Source organism: Lagopus leucura, unplaced genomic scaffold (genome assembly GCF_019238085.1).
Source record: "Lagopus leucura isolate 7727_CA_CO unplaced genomic scaffold, USGS_WTPT01 Super-Scaffold_100073, whole genome shotgun sequence".
NCBI lineage: Eukaryota > Metazoa > Chordata > Aves > Galliformes > Phasianidae > Lagopus > Lagopus leucura.
The window spans coordinates 717,628-733,555 of NW_024962314.1; the positions used below are offsets into that span (position 1 = coordinate 717,628).

General features: G+C 53.3%; 1 protein-coding gene across 1 annotated transcript in view; it reads right to left on the reverse strand.

Moving 5' to 3' along the window:
- LGR6 (leucine rich repeat containing G protein-coupled receptor 6) overlaps positions 1 to 15,928 on the reverse strand; it is a 67,473-nt gene that overhangs the window by 20,068 nt on the left and 31,477 nt on the right. The window contains exons 3-5 of the mRNA XM_042887150.1: positions 15,814 to 15,885; positions 10,705 to 10,776; positions 1,309 to 1,524 (exon numbers count right to left, since the gene is read on the reverse strand). Of these exons, the coding sequence (XP_042743084.1) occupies positions 1,309 to 1,524; positions 10,705 to 10,776; positions 15,814 to 15,885 (360 nt within the window). The remainder of the gene's footprint in view (positions 1 to 1,308; positions 1,525 to 10,704; positions 10,777 to 15,813; positions 15,886 to 15,928) is intronic.

A 15,928-nucleotide genomic window follows, 5' to 3' on the forward strand; every position in this document is an offset into this window, starting at 1 on the left:
GGAGATTTATGGGGGCAGATCTGCCAAACGCTCTGTGAGCCCACAAAAATTCCGCGCCGTGTCGCACAGCCCGGCAGGACCACACATCTGCTCCTTCCCAACTGTCTGTGCTGGGACGCTATTCTCTCCCTCACAACCTCACGGTCAATGGCTTTTATTTCTTGGGCTTGCCTGTTTAATTAAGGAGTTGCTTCTCGCTGAGAGTACGGGATAAACAAGAACGAGAGCAGCACGCTTTGGAGACTGAAACAACCCAAATGTCAGCTCACCCTCCCTGCTGGCTATTAATGCTGAGTGAAGCGGCTGCACTGTGGGTCGTGGATGCCCTGGGTAGGACGGGCATTGTTGTGGGTAAAAATGACTTATTTGACACGGCTCAAGTTGCTCCCAGCATTTCTCTTAAGGAAGCCTTTATGATTTGCCTGAACAACTGAAGCTGATGCTAATAAAGCTCTGGGCTGCGCTTTGGCCGGGCTCAGTCTGTGACAGATGTGTCAGCACACACTTTGCCTCCTGACAGTGACATGGTTGCCACGCTTTCCCCAGGCACCGCGTGCTGAGGCTTCTTCACACCCCGATATCAAAACATGCACATCACCCAGCTGACAGCATTTCATGTAGATACAGGACCTCCAAATTAATTGGCAATCACACCTGAGCTTATTAATCAACACCCAAAAATTAATGACTAGCTAATTTGCACATGTAAACTTCCTTTAAGCGTGAGATAATTCCCAGGGCCCTGCTGATGGATGGGAGGCACCTCATAAATGGCACAACAGCACTGGTTTCTGTCTGCTGTGTCCCATGGAGGCGATGGACCCCCCTGGACCCCGCGCCCCCAAACGCTGCCGCTCGCTCTTTGCCATGCAAGCAGCAGCAGTGAGCACTGCAGGGCTGGGATGGAGCCCAGCACAGACAGCAGGAGCGTGGCACAGCCCCGTGTGAGGTGTGGACAAGGTGTTGAGCTCAGCCCAGTCGTTCAGAATCAGATTTGCTCAAAGTTTTCATAGAAATCAGAGGCATTTCGCTCTTTGATTTTTTTTTTTTTTTCCCCAGCAGAAAAAGATCTGCTTTTTGTTTCCAGACACTGATCTTCTTTAAGGCAAACCATGTTTTTTTTGGAAGGTGACGGGGAGCTTTTCGGCTGCACCACTTTGGAAATGGTGTTAAAAAAAAAAGGTTGAAGTGGCATTTGGTATCAGCGGGCTGTGAGGCTGTCGTGAGCCAATCTCACAGCAAGAGGAGCGCTGCACGGCCACAACACCTTGTCCTCGATGGGAGGGAGAACAAATGGAGAAAGCTTACAGCACCACGAGGCTGCTGAGGTTCTGGAAGGCGAAATCGGGGATGTGCCAGATCTGGTTGAGCGCCAGCGTCATGGCCTGCAGTGCTGGGAGGCGGTTCAGAGCTCGGACCGGGATCTCCGTCAGCGCGTTGTCGTCCAGCCAGAGGTGCCGCAGGGACTGCAGCCCCTCAAAGCTCCCCTCGGGCACCACGGAGATGAGGTTGGCATCCAGGCGTCTGGGTGGGAAACAAACAGGGCGGGGAGGAGTGAGAGATGGAGCCGGCACCGCTGGAAGCACCGCAGCGTTATGCAAAGGGAGCTTTGTGCCGAGGCGGGACGGACGGACGGCAGGGGGATCGGGTGGGAAGAGCAGCGGGGTCGGCGCGGGGCCCTGCCTGCACTCCGGGTCCTGGCTGCCGCTCCTGACGGCCGGGAGGCGCTGCTGGTGGTCGGAAGCAACACGGATGGGCCGCTCCCGTGCACACAGGCGCAGCAGGCGGCACGGCAGCGCTCCAACCTACAACGGAGCGTCGCAGCCACGCGCCCCAGGGCCAGGCTTAGCGTGGGTCCTCCTGACCCCGCAGAGCGCCGCCCTGCGCACAACCGGGGGGCGCACAGCAAACCAAGCGGAGTGGGAAGAGCCCCATTGGAGAGGAAAATGCTTTGCCTGGAGAGGCGCCTGCAGCGAGCAGCGCCCTGTGCGAGACCCGAGTAGAACGGGGGCAGGAAACACCGGGCGCGAATCAGACCGCGTGTCACAGCACGGGAATCAACCCGAGAGCTGCACGTTGCACCAGCCCAGGCCTTTCTCTCTCCTCGATTCACCAATTGCCCCCCTTTTTTTTTTATTTTTTTTTTTAAATCATGGAATCCTTAAGGCAGTTGAAAAGCAGAGCTTTAATTTGGTTAGAATCTGTAATTTTTAAGACTTGTTTTTGTTCCAAAAACGAAGAGAGAAGCCAAAAGACATTCAGCTCATTATGGGGAAAAAAAAAAAAAAAGTTGAAGAAATAGGTTTGGGAATCATCTCGCATAAAGATCTCTTATTTCAACAGCAGTGAGGTGGATAAAATGCATTATCTGCAGATTTTGAAATCAAAATGTAAGAGGAAAACATTTCAGATTTGGACGGACGACCAGGAACCGATTTCAGCAACGGGGAGAAAACTCAGATTTCGCCCTGGCTGACGGAGCCCCTCGTGTTCCTGCAGATCACCTGAAGGGTCTCCGAATTGAGAGGCGCTGCGCCCCTCATCACAGCGTGAGGGAAGGCAGGGAGCAGCGCTGCCTCGCACAGCCCTCGGATCCGTGGCATCCATAGCAAGAACGCGGCTCAGAAGCTCATCTTTCTGGCTACTGGAAGTAACATTTTTGGCAAAAACTGAACAATTCGGAACTCGCTTCCTACAGCCCCAGCTGAAGGCCCATGAGCAGCTCATTCTGTTTCCCAGGGCAGGCTTTTCCCCCAGCTCTCTTGGTTTGGAGGGGGAGCTGTAGATGAGAAGACGTCACCCCCAGAGCTCAGCATGGCTGCTGCAGGTTTGCCTTTGTGCTCAGAACACCAACATGAGAGCGGATGCTTTCAGCTTGAAGAGGAAGAGCGTGGTGCACAGCCTGCCTCAGTTTACCCCGTGGCACCCAGTTCAGCCCCACTCATCTTCCCACAAATTCAAAGAACAAAGAGAAGGAAAGGAAACCCTGCAGCAGCTCAGGGTGAGATTAAAGAGCCTGTTTGAGAGTTTTCATCAACATGTTTTGGGACAAACAAGAACTTTTCGACCAAAATTAAAACTCGTGTGGGAAATGTTAATCTTTGCTTAATTTTTCCATTCCTTCCCCAGCATAAGAATTCTGTTAGTTGTTGGCACCACCGTTTGTTTCTCAGAAATTAAAAAGTACTGCTTACTTAATCCCTATATGTTTACTGAAAATTGTTTTAAAGTGAATGCTCTCTTTCAAGTTTAATTAATTAAAGAGCAGACAATGAAAATATCTGCTGAGAAGAGTTATAATATTTCAAAACCAAATTAAGCTTTCAGAAATGGAAACGCTGAAAGAGAGCCAAGGGCTCTCGATACCTTGGCATGAGGTCCAAGATGGGTTCATAACAGTTTAAGAGGATCCAAGATCGGTTTATGTTGGTCTGAGATGCGTTCGTGGTGGCCCAGGATGGTTTCAGATGGGCTCAAGATGGGTCCATAATGGGTTCTGGTGTCCAGGATGGGTTCATGGATTCAGGGCTGCCCCAGCACTTTCTGAGCTCTCCACCCTGCTTTGGCCATGAGCTCCTGTGTGAATGCAGGGGAATTTGGCCCCGGTGATGGCGCCCCAGGTGTCAGAGGAGCTGTTAATGATTAGAGGAGCTGTTAACGAGGCCAGGTTTCCTCACAGCTGCTCAGCATGCGCTCAGTAAAGGCTCGCACACATGCATGGTCCTGTAGGTCTCACTGCAGTGCCAGTGGAGCAGGATGGGTCCTTGGTGGATTTTTTTGAGGTGCTCAGAGGTATGGAGGTGGATCCCCATGGTAATAAAGGGGTGATGAGTGAGCTTCACCCAATGGCTCTGTAATGCTCCTGCATGGAGCGTGCTGCAGCCGGGCTCTGCTCCATGCCTTTTATTGCTGGGAGGACCCTTCTGAAGGCCAGAAGGAGCCCCGCATCTTCTCCCTCTTCACCTCCACCACGCTGGCCAGAGCATGGATGCTGAGCTGGCTGCTGTCCCTGGGAGATGCTGCCTGCCTCCTTGGTTGGCTCCAGCCACGTAATTGTTGCCCCAGTCTCCTCCAGGGTGCCTCAGCCAGACTGAAGGGGAGCACCAAAGAGCTGGACATCCCTCCAGATATCACAGCCTGCTGGGACCACAGCCCAGCCCTGCGTGGAGCCAGAGGAAAACAAAGAGCAGGGAAGGGTCCGTCTAAAGGCATTCCACCTCTGTCCTGATGGGCAGCGGATTTCTGATGTGCCTTCACAGTGCCAGTGAGGGAGCAGGGAGCAAAGAGCGAGCCATGGCCACGTTCCTGCTACCAAAAGACCTCTGCATTGTTTAATTCCTCCCCGGGGAGTTGCTGGCTCTTTCTGGAATAGAGGTGCATTCTTTCTAATAAAAGCTGTGCATGTGGGGATTGCTAATTGCTATGGCTTTCAGACAGATCTCCACTCTCTTCTGGAAGGAGAAAAGCTGAAGTTCTTGGCAAGGAGTTGTTAGTAATTATACCAATTATACTAAACAAAAACCAACCCAACAGTTCTCTCCTTTCTTCGGTGTGTGACTCTGGCTCTGTAAGTGTTTGCTGTTATGATTTATACCTAAGATAATTAGGCCGATTAGCAGGTAAATGGGACGGCGCAGGCTGGGGCTGGCTCCTCACCTTCCACGGAGATTTTTTCCTCTTTATTTCACCAAATCACTCAGTCGGTTTCCTTGCAGCATTAACTCATTTGTTGCTAACAGAAGCTTGGCGGAGCTGCTGGGACTTGGTGCGATGCGTGCTCCAAGCAGTGCTGTAGGTCTGCAGAGGGGATGAGACGCCACGGTCCCCAGATGTCTGCGTGGACAACATTTCCCAGTGACTTCACAACCTGAACCAGCAGTCAATGCGCTGCACAGCTGTGCCCCGCTTGGTGCAGGAAGGAGCTGACTTCAAGTGGGGCACTCGAGAACGATGCCATATGAAAATCACCAGCAGCTCTAAGCCTCCACTTCTGGCTTCAGGACTGAGTCTGCTACTGGTGGCTATGGGCAGTGATGTGACCTCAAGGCGCCGCCTGGACAAAACAAAAACACCTTCCAAGTGCCCAGATTTTGCTCCTTTATCTATTTTAAAGCTACAGAGCGTAGACCCTGCAACACTATCCTACAGCATCACCACAACAGGACACTGTGGCTTCAGGTGCCTATCCATCCTCCCCAGCATTTCTGAAATATACTTGGCCATTATTTCCCTTGATAAAGTAGGAGAAATCTTGCCACCAAAATTCGTGGGCAGCTCTGAGTGGTGCTGGGCTGTTCTCATCCAAACACAGGAGATTCTCTGCACCTTCCCAATCTCTCAGCAGCAACACAAAGAAAGGAAGGTCTGGAGAGAGCTGTGACCTCCAAAAGAGTGAGGATTCTGCCCAGAGATCACCCCTTCCTCAGGAAGAGAGCTGCTCTCTGCCTACCCCAGTGTGCACGTGTCTGCAGAACAGAGCTGATCTCACCAGAAACGTCTAATTGGTGCCTTCGGGCAATCATGTCTCTCTTCCTGTCTGAGTTTATCTTGAAAGGCTCAATTGAGTTACCTCCTATCCCATAATAGCATCTGAATTCCTTGTAGTAATATAAGGAGGAGATGATGTCACTGCAGCTCAGCTTCCCTGATAACTCATAATGAGGATGGCCAACACCTCTGCTCCTCTCTCAGGCAAAGCTCCCGGATGCACTGAGTCAGCGCCTGGCTTCCGAGCTCCTGGGAGCTCATCGTGCTCAGAACTGAGGGCCTCGTGAGGAAGGATGGCCCCAGAGCTGCACAGAGCAGCTTACAAGGACTCCCGGATCTCCCCAGGCCAGCTCCATGCACGCGGCCCCTCCTGCCAGGCACAGAGCTGGGCACACAGAGGGTCCCCGAGCCACCGCAACAGCAAGGGCTCCTCCTGTCAGTAGGTACCGAAAGGGAGGGGAGAAGAGAAGCCAGGGACTGCACTGCTAGCTTGGAAGGAAGCTTCAATCCGTGCTGCCATTTGCACCCTGGTGGTCATGAAGCACTGCACACAGAGCGCTGCGGTGCCCCTCTCTGGAGGTATTCAGGACCAGGTTGGACGGGGCCCTGGGGGCTGACAGCCCTGCCCATGGCTGAGAGTTGGAATCTGATGACCTTTAAGGTCCCTTCCAACTTAAGCCATTCTATGATTTTAACTTTTCATGTTATTCAGTACGGGAGGCACCGCGCTGCAGCCCTGCTCCAAAACCAGGCCCTCTGCCCCTGCCACAGGAGAGCTCACAGCCCTCCAGAAAAACTTGCAAGAGTTTCCTACCTCCGTTTCCAACTAAGAACTCTTGTGATTACCATCCCAGGCAACGAATGAAGGTTTGAGCTGCAAACACGTTCCCAGCCCCTTGGCTAGGCAACAGGACCTGGTGGAAAAGTCTGCAGGGCTCTGTTTGAAACACAGCGAGTCTCCACTCCTGGCTTAATGGGACATGCACCTCTGGGAAGCCCTCCATGAGGGATGCTCAGGAAATGAAATCAGAGCAATACCTGGACTCCACACAAAGTGCCTTTGGTACAGACAAGAGGGCTTTGTTATCTCCAGCTGCAGACACCTCCAAAACCCCTCAGGTCAGAACCGTGCAAGAAGGACTGCCAAAATCCCTGTGCAACTCTGGAAATTGCTGACAGGCGGGCAGCTGCCGTGCTGATCCCTGATCTGCCATCTCCTGGGAGCCTGGCATCACCCCCTGAGCCCATAGTGAAACACAGAAGGGACAGAAACAGCCAGAGACCAAGCAGAGGAGGTCCTGCATATTTGGTGCTCGCCAGAGAGCTCCTGTGCCTCGCTGATGGAGCTGCTCCCTGAAATCCACCATGTTATGAAAGAGGCAGAGAGCAAAAGTTGACAGCAGCCTACAGCAGCACTGCGTCCTATAGGGAGGCCCCAATGTTACATATATGTGCCTAATTTGAATGTGCTGTTCATCTCTTATTTGGCTTTCTGTCTCCAGTTCTCCTGAAGCACCTCTATGTGTAGGGAAAGACAACAGCAGATAATGAGTTCTTAAATTAGCCAAAGAAGCAATGGCCACAATCTACGTGAAGAAAGAAAGATTTGCTCACCTATCCCAAGGATCAGGGCTTGCTTTTGGGCAAGACAACATCCTCTGTGAGCTTTCTCTGGGGGCCACATAAGAATGTGGTGGGTTCTGTGCAGAGCTGAGGGAGATGAGATGCTCAGCTCCGGTTTGGTACTCGTGCTCTGATGGGGTGTGTGTGTGCAGGGTGAGAGAGGGGCCTTTTTTGGATTACTATTCTTTGCTTTGCAGGGGTAGGAAAAACCCATCTGTTATTCATGTAGAAGTTGAAACCAGTTAGAGTGTCTCTCCATAGCCACTAGGGAGAACCAGCCGCTCCGGAGGGCCGTCCATCCCCCAGACAGGGCTCTGAGATAGCAGTATGATTCACGCCCTGGAGATGCTGATCGTTTCCCACTGCTGACTGCCTGAGATGAGTAATATCAAGATGGCTAAAGTCAGAGGAGTGAACCCACCTGGTCTGCCTGAGGGAGATGTGGCACAGCAGAGGCTTACCTGAATGGTTGGTAGTGAAGCCATAGAGGATGACTCAGAAGAACTGATTTCCTCCCTGGCAGCAGCCATCCACCACAAGGGAAGGACCCAGCGCTGCCTCAGCACCAGCACAAAGCCATCAGTTCCTGTTCCAGCCACCTGGCTTCCCAGCTACCTGACCCCCACTGACCACCACAATGCCACATTCCAGCACGGCTGACCTGCAGAGGTCTGCTTCTTCCTATAGCTTTTATCCTCCCATCTCTCAATGGAAACAACACCTTCCTTAAGCCTTACTGCGTCGCCTGTGATTTATAGAGATTATTGCTGTTAACAGCAAACTGCTAAATCTCAGCCAGATCAAAGATGTGGAATGAGGAATGAATTGACTGAGCTCTTCGGGCTGTGGCGATTCCAAAGCCTTTTTTCCTTCCTTCTGTCATAAGAATTTATATGCTTGTGAGAAACCAATCAGGTGGGAAGCTTTCCTGCTTTGTCTACATCAAAGTCCACATGTTTGCAAATTGCTATAAGTCATTCTTTGCATTTTAATCTCTAGCTGTATATATGTAACAACAATTACCTGCCTCGAGGGACAGGGGATGAAGCAGTCTGCTGAACTTCCTTTAGACTTCATAACATTCCTGCTAAAGATCCCAGGATGGCAAGACTAGGTTGGAGGATCCATATTACTTTAGTTAGAGGTGCCATTTAGAATGGAGTGGAATGGACTGGAATTGTTCAGCTGGAAAGGTTCTTCTGAGTTTCCTCCCAAAGCACCTATTTCTCTCCCTTGACCAAAGGGAGTTGCTTGGATACAAGGAGCTGAGCTCAGACGAACCCCTCACCCTGCTGATGTCCCACTGCAGGCTGGATGTGCCAGTGTCCCTTGCCAGCTGTGTCTCTATGCCCAGGCTGCTCAGGGCCTCCATCAGCCTGCTCTCTGCAGGAGGAGAAACGAGCTCCTATGGGTCAGGAGATCAGAGGGTGGACGCCTTTATCCAGCAGGGAGGATCCCGACTGGGTGCTCTGTGTCCACGCAGTCCTGCCCCTGGCTGAGGGGCGCCCAATGCCAACCCCTGCCTGGGTGAACCAGACACACGCTGAGCCCTCTGCACAGTGCTGAGCTCCAGAAAGAGCCAGTTCTTCCCATCGCTTTCCATGAGTGTTTGGAACAGAAGAATGAAGAGTTTGTCTTGATCTCTTAATCCACCACGTTTCTTTTCTCTTTCCTTCCTCTACCTCTGCAAGCCTGGTCATTATAATTCATAGCACCTGCTTACTTTGAAACACCTTGGACTCCCTTTGCCTGGCACAGGAGCAGACCAGTGCCCATCTCCTGTGGGTAAGCCGTTAATGAGCCGACGCACGGCTCGGCACACTCGGGTGTTTGTTACTGCACTGCCCTCCTGCAGGGGATCACAGTGGGACCCCTTGAATTTCCTGGGTAGTCCCACAAACAGAGCTAAGCTCAGAGCTGTTGTTCTCAGCTCCCATTGGTTTGACTCCTGAGAAAAGAGATGAGTGTTCAGAACTCCATTTCTCATGTCCGTAAGGTGCTTTCCCTTCAGATCCCACCTCAATCCCAGAATGACCAACCTGGACATCAAATGCAAATGTCTGAAAGAGCAAGCAAACAACCAGCACACATTCCATTTCAGTCCATTTCAGTCCATTTCAGTCCATTTCTGTCCAGCAGAGCTGCCTGTTCCACTCCACCTGCTGGCTCCCATTTTCACCTCCCTGTTCTGCTGCCCATTCTGCCCAGCTGAGTCTCCAACTTGCAGTGCAGATGATTACTATTCCATGAAGTGCCACGCAGGTCCGATACCCCAGGATCTGTCAGGGTGCAGCACGAGGCCACTTCCCTTCGGAATGGAGACAAACAGGCTCTGGGCAATAGGAGCACACTGGGTCTCAGGCAGCACAACCAGTGCTGCTCAGAAACCGCACTGTGGCGTCTCATGGGTGTTCCAGGCTGTCTCATATTTTGGCAACGGTTACACTGGAGTCTCATAAACGCGTGGAAAATGACTCAGATATTAGAAAAATAATAAAATTAAAAAAAAAGATCTCTGTAACACAGACCTCTACTGGAGGTTCTTGGCCTGAGGTTAGGCAGAGAAGTCATGGCAGCACGGTGACATCCAAGCAAAGCACCTCAGCTCTGTACCTGCCTACAGACACAGAGACTGTCCACACTGAGACACGCTGCTTTTCACGCTGGGAATCCTTCATCCCAGTGCAGTGCTGCCCTGTTAGAACGGAGCGAGAAGGAAAAGCTTCTCTGCTTCAAGTGTGAACCAGAAGGAGAACTGCAGCCCCGAGGGCAGCGCCTTCCCCTGGGGGAGCAGCACTGGACGGACACCAGCAGGTCATGCTGGCAGCAGTGCGTGGCCCAGAGGTGGAACAAACCTCAGTGACACACGCTGACCTTCAGGAACGTCCCACCCGGGGCAGCGCTGTGCCTCCCAGCCCCACTGGGCTCCCAGCAGCCAGCTGTGGGTCCTGCGCCCTGCTCAGATGTCCTCAGGAAACGGAGAAAGTGCAAACCGCTGTCATTTTTTGCACTGCTGTTTGCACTTCCACCTGTCCCCTCCTCAGGAAACCTTCTTTTGGTGATGTGTGATTTTCGGTTGAGTGCAGCAGCACAGAGCTGCTGTAGGTACAGTTGCTTTAAATGAAGAGCATCGCCACAGCTTCGGCTTCGTGCCTGAATCACTAGAAGTGTTTTAAGGCGTTTCCTGCTCCGACACAACGGCCTTTTGTGTGGGTAGGACTCCCGTGCTGACAGCTGCTCCTCCTCCGTGTGCCCATCAGGTCCCTGCCCCGCTGTGGTCTGCAGTGATGAGGACAGAACCCTCCCGGGTGGACATTTTCCAGCATTCCTTGAAAAGTGCATTGGCTCTGGTGGCCTTTTCGTCACTATGCACACATGGGGAGCTGTAATTTCAACATCCTTTACCACAACAGTGTTCCTTCCATGAAAACCACCCTCCCTTCAATGCTAAGTGACAGTAATCTTTGCTTTAATTGGAAAAGAAAAGGAAGAAGGGACAGAACATCCTTGACAAAGGAACTAATGACTCAAGTGCTGGGAAGTCCTGCCCCCAAGGGACTGCACAGCTTGCAGCATTGATTCTTAATGACTTACAGAGATTGGAGGTTTGGAAGATCTCTCAGTGCCTCTGCAGGGATGCGGCTCAGCTGATTGTTCTGCAGCATCCTATAATTAGAAAAAAAGGAAAAAGTCTGTGAAGAATACAAAAGTTTTTCTGACCAAATGGAAGATGTTGCTGCTTATTTCTGAAGCTGTCCCGGACCCCGGGCAGAAAGCTGGGGGGTTGGCAAGCAGTGCGCTGGTCACCCGGGGCTCTTAGGCAGCAGTCCAGGTCAGCCCTGGGTTTGGGGTCCCGGGGGGGTTCTGGTGCTGCAATGAGAGATACGCTGCAGGGATGTGAGGTGAAGGACCTTTGCAGCACACTCGTGTCACCAGTGAAGGGGCTGAGGTGCACTCAGACGGGCTTTCTGTGACCGTCACCCTGTGTGTGCAGCACTGCAGTTCAGAGCTGTGCCAGAGCTTCCAGCTTCTCACAGAAAGGCAGCAGGGGCGTCAAACACAGAGTGATAAACGGTTCTCTCTCAAAGGAAGGACATCTCAGGGTCTGGGGGGGCACCCTGAGCTGACGTTGAGCACTGCTGCTGAGGGGAGGACGGCTGCACACCTACAAGAGGAGGTGAGGTCACTCTGACTGGGGTCAGCACAAATCACAGCGCTTCAGGGGGTCATGTTTTGATCTCAGAAATTGAAAGATTGTTTACTGGAAGAGACCAGGAAAATGGCCCCGTCACCCCAGGATCCTTGCACAAGACGGTCTCAGCAGACTCACAGCCCTCAGAGGTACAGGTCTGTGCATGATCCAGTGTCCCCATCTTGGGAGGCCAAAGTGATTCAGCCAGCACAGTCAAAGGGCTGGTCCCGCTTAAGGCAGCTGTGCCTGCAGCTCGTGTGTCAGGCTTAAAGGCATTCCAACCTCTGCACATTCCTCTTCCCTCCCTATGGGAGCATCTCCCTTGGATGCGACACCATTCCCATGGTCTGTTCTGCTCAAACTCGGGGTTGTCAGAGAGGCAGGGCCTATCCGGGGATTCCTCAAGCATTCCAAGCCACCTGCAAACCCCCCTCCTGGGGGCCTTTTGGTGACGTTTTTGATGTGTGTTCACAAACCAAGCCAGCCGGTGCCTGCTCTGCACCACCTGAGGCTGAGACTGCAGCTCAGTGTGGGACGTGACCAGTGCGTCCCATGGGGAAGGGTCCAACCAGCCAGAAGAGGTGCACAGCAGAGCGAGGCCACTCATGCCATGCTCACTCCAGCCTACGAGCTGATGGAGAGCAGCCCTGGCGGTGGCTGCAGGGCGGTGTGGGGTGGGAGCACGGGGTCAGCGCGTCCATGCAGGCAGTGCTGCGCCGTGCTCACAGCGGCGTCTGTGTGGGCCTGCTGTGGGCAGTGCTGGGTCTGCGTGCTGCTGTGGGCTGGTTGAGGCTTGCTGAGGAATGGAGCAATGGTGTGGGCCATCCCCGGCTGGCTGGCTGCGGGGGTGCCAGCGCTGCAGCCAAGAGGATGCACGCAGGCATTCTGCCCTCCACGTTTCAGGGTGAGGCAGGCTTGGGTTGTGCTTGGAATTTTTCCCTGTGAAGTTTGGTGTGGGATCCCTCCTTGGCTTGTGAGTGCTGCCGTTGCTACGGCGTGTTCAGCCAGGAAAACAAGAAGCCTGGCAACCCCCTCTGTGCAGCAGAGTGAGGGTGGGATGTGGTGTGAAGCCATGGCAGCGCAAGATCAGCCGCATGGACAATCAGGACCTGTGCTTCACGGCTGATGGAGCTCAGCTTGGAGATGAGGGTCTGGGTGGCTCACGAGGAGTCCTGGAAGGATGGGACAGTTTCCATTCTGCTGCTCTGGAAAGCTCCAAGGATGGGGGAGCACAGAGTGAGGAGACAGTTTTGGAGAGAAGTAGCTTGGCAAAGGACAGAAGCGGCCAATGGAGCTGGTTTCTAATGATGCTGGCCCCGAAGCAAGGATCCTGGGCTTCATGGCGAGGGTCAGGGTTGGCCGTGCTGCAGAGCAGAGCCCTGGGAGATGTGCATTCACAAAGACCTTTTACAAACAGGCATTCCCATCAGCTGCCAGCCTGTGCTCAGCTAAGGGAGCCAAAGAGGACACATCTCATCTTGCTTTGGCTCGGGGCAGGCCTAGGGCTCAGTACATGAAGATCTTGGGCACATTCCTCTGTGTCGTGGTGGTTTTTTGATAGCAAAATGCCTGGCTTTTCACTTGCTCTCTTCCACACCTGCTCCCCTGGCTGTGCCACGTATGGTTTCTGCACAGGCCTATCTTTATGGCCACTTTCCAGGTGGTTTCTGTGCACTGGAGCAGCCGGAGGAGGCAAAGCCAACAAGCTGGTCCTGCTTCCAGAAGCTCTGGGATTCACTCTGAGGGCAGGGAGAGGACCATCTGCATGGGCAGGTTTGGGAAGGAATTCCCAGGGTGTTTCCCATCCATTTTTAAACAGAAGTTAATTCTCTGGAAAGACGGGAAAGCACCAGGCCCCTTAACAGCCCCAGAATTGACTTCTGGGCATGCACATGACTGCAACGAGCTCTAAGGCCCCACCGCACTAAAATTAATTACCATCCCTGTCTCTCTGGGGTCACCCCCGTCCCCTCAGGTCGTAGCTGTGAGCCCAGTGACCCAGCTGAACAGCTCAGGCTGCAGCAGGGTGTGCTGCTTTGCACCGCCTGCCACCCGTGGCAGCGCGCACATCCACGGAGCTGATCTGTCCTCAGTTCCCCCGCTGCCATCCGCTCCAAAGCCTGCTAGTCCTGCCGTTCAGGTATGGAGAAGTGTTTCCTTCCTCATTGCAGCGCTGTTTGTCCTTAAAGGACCACTTCCATCCTCATCCACCTTTCTTTGAGGGCAGGTGACCTCAGTTGCCTCGTTTTCCCTTTAGTTCATCTTCCCGTGGGTCTCTGGCTTCTCCCCCAGCCCCGTTTTCGGCTGCCCAGCCCCAGCTTTGTGCAGTCAGCTATCCCGGCAGCACATCCCAGAGCCTTTGCTGGCTGTCGGATGGAGCCTGGCACCTCCAGGGGAACAGCCTGACAGGTGACTCCTCCCCACATCCACTTCTCCTTTGGTTTCCATGGAAGCAGCCCGGTCAGGAATCAGCTTGATGCCTCAGCCCTTTTGAAAGTGAGGAGACAGGATGTTCCTCTCTGCTCCTCACTTTTAATACCTCATATCCCAGCGTTTCTCTGATCTCTCCTGCCTCATGGGCTTTTCAGATTCCCTCCCCAGATACCTCCTTCAAGATGTGTGGTTTGCTGTTGGAGATTAAAGTGAAGAGAAAAGCACATGACTGCAGGAGCGGTTCTACTGGTCCCAAGGGAGCAAGGACGTGATCTGGATGGGGAGCAGTGAGGAAGCAGCTCGGGCCACCTTGCCCTGCCCAGTGCAGCTCTGCAGGACATGGGTGCAGCTGGGCTGTCTGATGCTCTGAGGCTCAGTGCGACCAGTTCAGAGCACACTTCTGTGTGCTGTGCAGGCGCACCAACTTACAGACCTCCTGCACCTGGTTACACCCCCAGATCGCCATCACAGTGACGAAAATATGGAGGTGAATGGTGTATCTGGAGGCAGCAGTGGCTGGAGTGAACTCATAACTACATGCACCAGTGACCACGCTCCTGTGGGCTTACAGACAGCAATTAGAGCAGGAGCACACGGCAGCCTGACATCCCCTGCAAACCTGGGCAGGAAAGACTCGAGGCTTTGGAAATTGGAGGATTGGCAGTGCCTTTCTTTTTGGAAGCAAGAACTGCTCTCAATGAGACATTCTCTGTGAGCATCAACCCTTCCTTGTCTTGGAGCTGGGTTAGTCCTCTGCAGACCTCCACCAGAAGTGGGGAGGCATACACGGGCAGCCCTGCAGCCAGAGGGGCTGGTATGGCAGGCAGAGGGGTTGGTATGGAAGCCCAGTGGCCGCTCAGTGCCAGGAGCACAGCCTGGCTGAGGGCACGGCAGGCTGCCAGAAGCAGAAGTCTTGGGCTCAGCTCCATCTCCAGCCCTTCTGCCCTCTCCTTGCACTGCAGCCACTCTCAGAGCTGTCCCTGAGTGCACGCAGGCATCACACAGAGGCAGCGCATTGCTCTCATGACTGCAACCTGCAGGAGCTGTGCTCTTACGTTCTGCATCAGTAGTTCCCCAGGCCTGACACAAATAGAAATTGATCAAAAGCGGCTTTAAAAGCTCCCGAGTTCCTGAAGTAGAAAGTTCCTCTTGTTGAAATTGGGTGGGAGAGCTGCGGTTTTTCCTCAGTTCCTTTGATTTGTTGCCTAATGCAGGGGATGGATAAATCTCTAAGCCCTGAGATTTAGGGCAGGATTCATACTTTACATCTTCAGAAGACACAGTAAACAGCCCTATGCTCTCTAATCCCGGAGCAGGTCTGTACCTGTTCACTCTGTATAAACTGGACCGGCTACAACAATTTCACGTTGCGGCTGAGTTCAAAACATCCCTTTGGGGATGAAATGTTTATTGCAGGAGATTTTTAAGATGGTTCCTGAAAGAGAGGAAGAGGGACTCCCAGCTGAGTGCCCTGCACAGACCTGAAGGATGCAAAAAGTGTGACTGTGAGCAGTGAGACTGCCCTGGGCTGTGGAACCATTCCCTGGGGAAGAACTTGCTGGTGGCCTTCATCCCTCGGAGCTTCCTGAGGGAGCAGCCCCAGCCCTTCCCCAGCGGACAGGCAGAGGTGGGGTGGTCGCTATGATGTGCATTTCTTGGGGTTGGCAGATCTCAGGCACAGCCCTGATGGCTGCAGTGCTCCAGGACCCAACTGTGGGTCCACATCACCCCGAGACACCACATCTGGGGGACATTACCTCAGGGGATTTGGGGAGTTTTACCCAAAGAGGAACTTCTGCAGGTTCTCCTGCAGTGCATTTCCATGTGGCGTGGAGGGCTGCGCCATTGGGGTGCTCATAGCAGAAGTGAGGAAGCAGGGCTGGGGAAGTGTGGAGGTCCTTGGGTGGGTGCAGCTCCTCCGTCACCCAGGGACGTGTCAGCCTCTGTGTGCTCAGCAACTGGCGCTGCAACGCCTGCTAAGTTGCATTCTGCAAGCCTCAGTGCATGGCCAGTGCCTGGCACAGGGTGCTGGGGAGCAGGGATGGTGGTGGCTGTGCAGAGGGAAATGAATTACTTACAGAATCTTCAGGCTGTAGAGGCCAGAGAAAGCTTCCCCTGGGATACTGGAGATCTGGTTTCCAGAGAGGCGTCTGCAGTGAAAAGAAGAGCCAGTAATGCATCAGCATCCTTGTA